The following is a 5,753-nucleotide window of genomic DNA, read 5'->3' as shown; positions in this document are numbered from 1 at the left end:
AATTTCAACCATACCCTACCATATGAAGCTCCATAATTTCAATCACACTGCAAATAGTAACATCCTCAATAAAGAGGGACATACGATACAATGATGTCAAGGGTAACTAGACAGAGATATTTTCTTGTACCTTTTTTTGTTTTTTACCCCATTTCAGAGAATTCCACATGATCATACACAAAAATTGGAATCTAAAGCAAAATAATGAAGAAACAAGAATTGAGAGAGAAAAAGCATATAGATATGGGATTTGTTTTTCGTTAAAACTCCTCATTCTGTTTGATTTTATTTCTGTTTTCAACATATGAACATTTCATCAACAAAACAAACCTCCCTATATATGATCAAACACTAAATTCAGAAAAGAAAAATGTAAAACCCAATCCATGCGTATTACTGGATCGAAACTACAACTGAAGCATAAGTTCAACGGCTGCTATCGGTCGATAGAAAATTAGGCGAATTCAGTTTAATGCTGCTATTGTCAATCTCACATCATGGAACAGCTCGAGGTGTTTTCATCGCTGAACATTGAGTACTGGTCTGGTTGTTCGCCAGGATGTCGAGGGTACGGGTAAGGAGGGTAAGGTGGCATGTAACTGACCGCAGGTGGAGGTCGGGCGTACATCATTGGTTGAAACCTTTCATTCCCATTCGCACGTTGTTGGTTCATCATCATTGCCGCCAATTGTTGCTGGTAATAGGGGTTCCCGGCCATGTGCTCAATGCCCAGACCTTGGAAACCACCACCACCATTCATGGCGGAAGTAGGAAGCCCTTGGACAGCCGGAACATTACCCATTTGTGGATTATTCAGTGGTCTCATTTGGCCCATGGGCATATTCCCCATCTGGCCCATGCTACCACCTGCATTCATAGCCATCATATTTGGCATAACATGGAACCCATCATTCATTCCATTCCCTTTCTTCGCTCCGTTAGCACCACCACCATTGACATTGTTTCCGTTCTTGTTCTGGCCACCATTGCCACCACCGTTTTTCCCATCTTGTGGTTGAGCACCACCATTCTTGCCACCCTTTCCACCTCCTTGATTCTGATAACAGCTGTTATTATTTCCATTACCACCTTTCTTGCAGAAATTCGCACCACTTTTTCCATCATTAGTTCCACCAAAATTCACCTGCATCGGTATGTTTCCAGCACCACCACCTTTTTTGGCATTTCCACCGTTGTTACCGCCTCCATTAGCATCACCTTTCATGAACTGGGGGTGCTGCCCCTTCATCATATTATTTATCATCATCTTGCCATTTCCATCAGCATTTCCTCCGTTATAACCTCCATTAGCACCACCTTTCATAAACTGAGGGTGCTGCATGTTCATCATATTATTATTCATCATCTTAGGTATCTGACCACCCCCATGGCCATTGCCCATCACGGGTTTCATCTTATTCAATGGAACGTCATCCATTTCATCATCAAACTCATCATAATCCGAATCGTCAAACTCATCATCATCAGATTCATCAATCTCAGGCACGTTGAATTTGACAGACTTCTGGTTCTGGTCCTTGGCATTGAAAGGCATTTTCAGATCTTGAATCCCTTTCAATTGTTGATGCTGTGGATTTTGACCACCTTTTGGCTGAGGATTAGCTCCTTTCTGATTAGGGTTCTTGTTACTTTGACCTTTCTCGTTGCCAATTTGCAGGTTCTTGAACTGATTATTGAGTTGATTCTGCTGATTATTGTTGGCTTTTGGCGCACGCCATAACTCTGCATATTTACCCCTCTTTGCAAGCTTCTTGATTAGTGTGGTTGGATCAACATTCCCAGACACAGTCACCTTGCCTTGCTCTGCATCTATGTTTGTGGTGTAAACCCCTAACATGAACACAAAATATTGCACAAATTTCCGAAATTAGTTGAAATAAAGCACATTATACACCCAAATATACGTCCACAAGTCTGTTCGACTGTGTAGAGCCTAATCATACTAGTCAAGTCTGTTCGACTGGGAAGAGCCTAATCATACTAGTCCCCTTTCGACCGTGACAAGCCTAATCTTCCTGTTTGGGGGCTTAATTTTACTATATTAATAGAAAATTAATTTCACAAGTTATGGATATGCAGAGGGCTACAAAAGAAATATTCAGAATATAAAAATGGAATCTTGAATAAAGAAGTATACCTTCAATTTTCTGCAAGATCTTCTTCACTTTATGCTTACACCCATCACAGTGCACATTTACTTTAAGAACACAAGTCTGCAAGTATAAGCAAAGCCGAAGAATGAAACAAAGGGTAAAGTTAACAACCACTTATAAGTATTAATCAAAATTGAAATGCATATTACCTAAAGAACAAGATAAAGATAAAGAAACAACAAAAATAATGAGATTTGGAGATATTGAGTTCATAGAAGCAAAACCATAAAGCAAAAGAGCATTAAAAACACCCACCCAACCACCTACAAACACACACTAAAATGCACACATTTTATGACAATGAGCAAGAGAAACAATTACCTGAATCTTCAAGAACTCTTCTTTACTCATTTTTATACAGTCAATCAAAACAAACAGATATGATAGCAACACAATGAGGTGAACTAAAGGGCAGTTTGGTTAAAACTGAAAAACATTTTGAAATTAAGAAGGTCGATTGTTCACAGAAAACCCCAGAAGTAAATAAGAATGTAGTCAATGTAATCTATTTTTCTCTGTTCTTTTTTTGAAAACAAACACCAGAGAGTAAAACTGAGAGACAGAAGCACACAGTGAGCAAAGAAGTTTAACAGAAAAGGTTCAGTCACTCTGAAGACTCTGAGACTGAGAGAGAAGTTAGAGGGTAGTCGGTGAGCAATAAAATTATCTGGTTGGAGACAGGCGAGAGGAGTGGAGTGTTTCAATGGGTCTTCTCTTTATCCTTTAACAAATTAGTCAAAGATGAACGTTCAATTTACACGATATTCTAAACTATTTTATAAATGATGTAAAAATAATATTTTGTACCAATTTGTTAGAAAATTTGATGAGTCTCGAACGAATTAAATAATACATAAAAATTAATTGTCAATGCATAAATTTAGACACTTATTAAAATTTATAGATACATAAATATGAATAAATTCATTTATAATAATTCTAAATTCACGTGATTCAAGATTCATCAAATGAAAATTCATTGAATTTAGATTAACATGAATGTTAACTAATTGAGAATTAATAAGACAAATATCATAAATGACATAATTATATAGCATTTATTACATATCGAAAAATGAAAAGTAAGATATTACTGAAATAATTGAACTGTAAGCGTTTAAAATCGTCCCAGAAATGATTCTCCCTTGATGTGATAGATTAATATATTATAGATTAAATTTGTTGCTATAGTAACATTTTCAATTACACATACACACAATAAATATTCTACACACAAATCAATAAAATTTCTTTAAATTTTCACCGTATATTTTTCAAAAAATACTATTCAAAAATCTTTAAATTATACCATAATGGGAGACAAGCAAACTCTAAAAATTGAGTGTTTTGCAAACTTCAAGAAAGGATTATCACTCCATAAGTATTCTTGGTTCCCCCAACCCCGACCCACGTCAATCACCCTAGAAAGACTCACTGACTTCTTGGTTTTACAACTTAGACCATGTTTGATTACATCCCAATTCCGTGGAAAATGAAAATAAAATTTCATCTTTTGAATTTTTTGTTGTTTGATTGGCAAAATTTTCTCTAGAATTCGAATTCAACCTTTTATGCCATCTAAGCTAATTTTCATGTTTTCCTTGAATTCCAATTATCATCAAAATGTTGAGAATTGGAATTCTCGGTTACTGTAACACTTTTTTCAATTTTTTTTTTTTATAATGGAAACAAATTCTAAGAATTATTGTAAAAAAATATTTCTCTTTAAATGATAATTTTCATGTAAAACAAAGTCAAATGAACACCAAAAGATAAATGATTTTCTTGAAATTTTTTTTTGTTGACAATAAAAACAAATTTCATCCCAAATACCAATAAAACCTATCATTTTAATTGACAATTTTTATATAAAACAAAGTCAAATGAAGATCAAAAATCATTTTTATTTCAACATTTTCCACATGAAAAATTATTCCAACCAAATACAATAATTTACAATTATCAGGAAAACAATTTCTAGGTAATTCAATCACCTGAAATTCGTTTTCAATTCAATTCAATTCCATCTTTACAATCAAACGGACCCTTAAATTAATATTGAGATCTCGTAATTTAAATAGACGATATTATCATGTTTTCCGTGATCATAAAACCCGTGAAATAATGCTACATAGCACTAATGGGACTAAGTCCCTGTTTGGTAGTATTTTTTTAGTTCAAAAAATTAATTTTTTGATCGTTATTTCATTATTTCAATTATTATTTTTTATTTCTTCACTCACAAGTAACCACCACTTTTCTTCCTAATGATAAAAAAATCAATTCTTATAATCCCTAACAAACTGGCCCTAACTATCATTGCTCGTCTCGACCAAGTATTTCATCCTGAGTTTGGCTGTTTGGGCAACTTGAGGTGAGTTGGGTTGGGTGGGGGTAACGTACGGGGTGTAACGTTAACAGTAAAATGGTCAGATTTGTTGAATTTTTAAACATTCAATACCACAAGTGTATTCTTGTCAGATTTCTTCAACAGAAATAGCCAGTAAATTATTCCTGCAGATTTTGGCAATTGGGGCATTATATTATCAAAATTAAAAACCTTATATCTGTGTTCTGTTATCTGTCAAGGGATAAACAAAATCTAAATGTCTATGGATTATAGTCTCATTTCAAAATCTGGATTCGTTGAGATTGAGGTGAAAATATCAGAGGAAAAAAAATAAATAAATTCTTTCCACCATATTATAAGATTTGCCTATACAGAGCATATTACATTGTAATTTATTTTATTTTTGGAAGAGTAAATTTTACAGGGATGATCTTGAATTAAATGCATCATTATCCGATTATTATTGTAATTAAAATTGATTTCCTCCCATGCAACCGTATGTTACGTTTAATTGACTTTATTTTTCACGAAAAATATTCTTTTTTCACTGAAACTCTTACTTTTGGTATACTTAATAGACATTTTTTTCATGCAAAATATTTTTTAAAAGTTGGTCATGTGACCATATTTTTCTGAAAAACAAGAAAAATATTTTTTTAGAAATGATATATTTTTATTTTCCAAACAATTCAATCGCTATCTCTACTTAACAATAGAAGATGGATAAATGTAAAATTTCTTCATCTTGAATTATAATGATAATGAATAATATCATTTCAGTATGAAAAGAGATTTAGAACAAATTAAGTACAATCATGATCGATAAATAATAATTAGGAAACACAACAACATTGATATCTAGCTCCTATTTATTTCTCATTTTTTTTAAAAAAAAATGCATTTTAAAATAGTTAATTGGTGAAGAATGTGAGGTCAAGAATTAAGAAAAAGGTTTTTAATTTTGCTTGTAATATTATTTTATTAAAAAATGTGTGATTGAAAAGAAAAGACAAAAATATATTTTGAGAAAAATGAGTATCAAACAAAAGTCTAATAATTGTATCTATTAATGTATAAATAGGCTAATTTATTATTATTTTTTTTAAATGTAATAGTAACTTACATATCGTGATCGGTCTTAAAATATGTGTTTCTGATCAATTCTATGTATGTGCATAGTAGTTAGTGGTGGATCGAACACTAAGCGAACACCAGCGACGGTACATGTT

General features: G+C 32.9%; 1 protein-coding gene across 1 annotated transcript; it reads right to left on the bottom strand.

The window, feature by feature from the left end:
• Positions 1-238: 238 nt before the first annotated feature.
• On the bottom strand, positions 239-2,864 carry LOC111396617 (heavy metal-associated isoprenylated plant protein 33-like). Its single transcript, XM_023023033.1, has 3 exons — positions 2,496-2,864; positions 2,159-2,234; positions 239-1,851 (listed from the first exon to the last, which is right to left on the bottom strand). The coding sequence occupies exons 1-3, from the start codon at positions 2,523-2,525 to the stop codon at positions 491-493; spliced, it is 1,467 nt and encodes a 488-aa protein (XP_022878801.1). The 5' UTR covers positions 2,526-2,864; the 3' UTR covers positions 239-490.
• Between the last annotated feature and the right edge of the window lie 2,889 nt (positions 2,865-5,753).

Source organism: Olea europaea, chromosome 7 (assembly GCF_002742605.1).
Source record: "Olea europaea var. sylvestris chromosome 7, O_europaea_v1, whole genome shotgun sequence".
Taxonomy (NCBI): domain Eukaryota; kingdom Viridiplantae; phylum Streptophyta; class Magnoliopsida; order Lamiales; family Oleaceae; genus Olea; species Olea europaea.
This window is presented reverse-complemented; position numbering and strand designations above follow the sequence as displayed.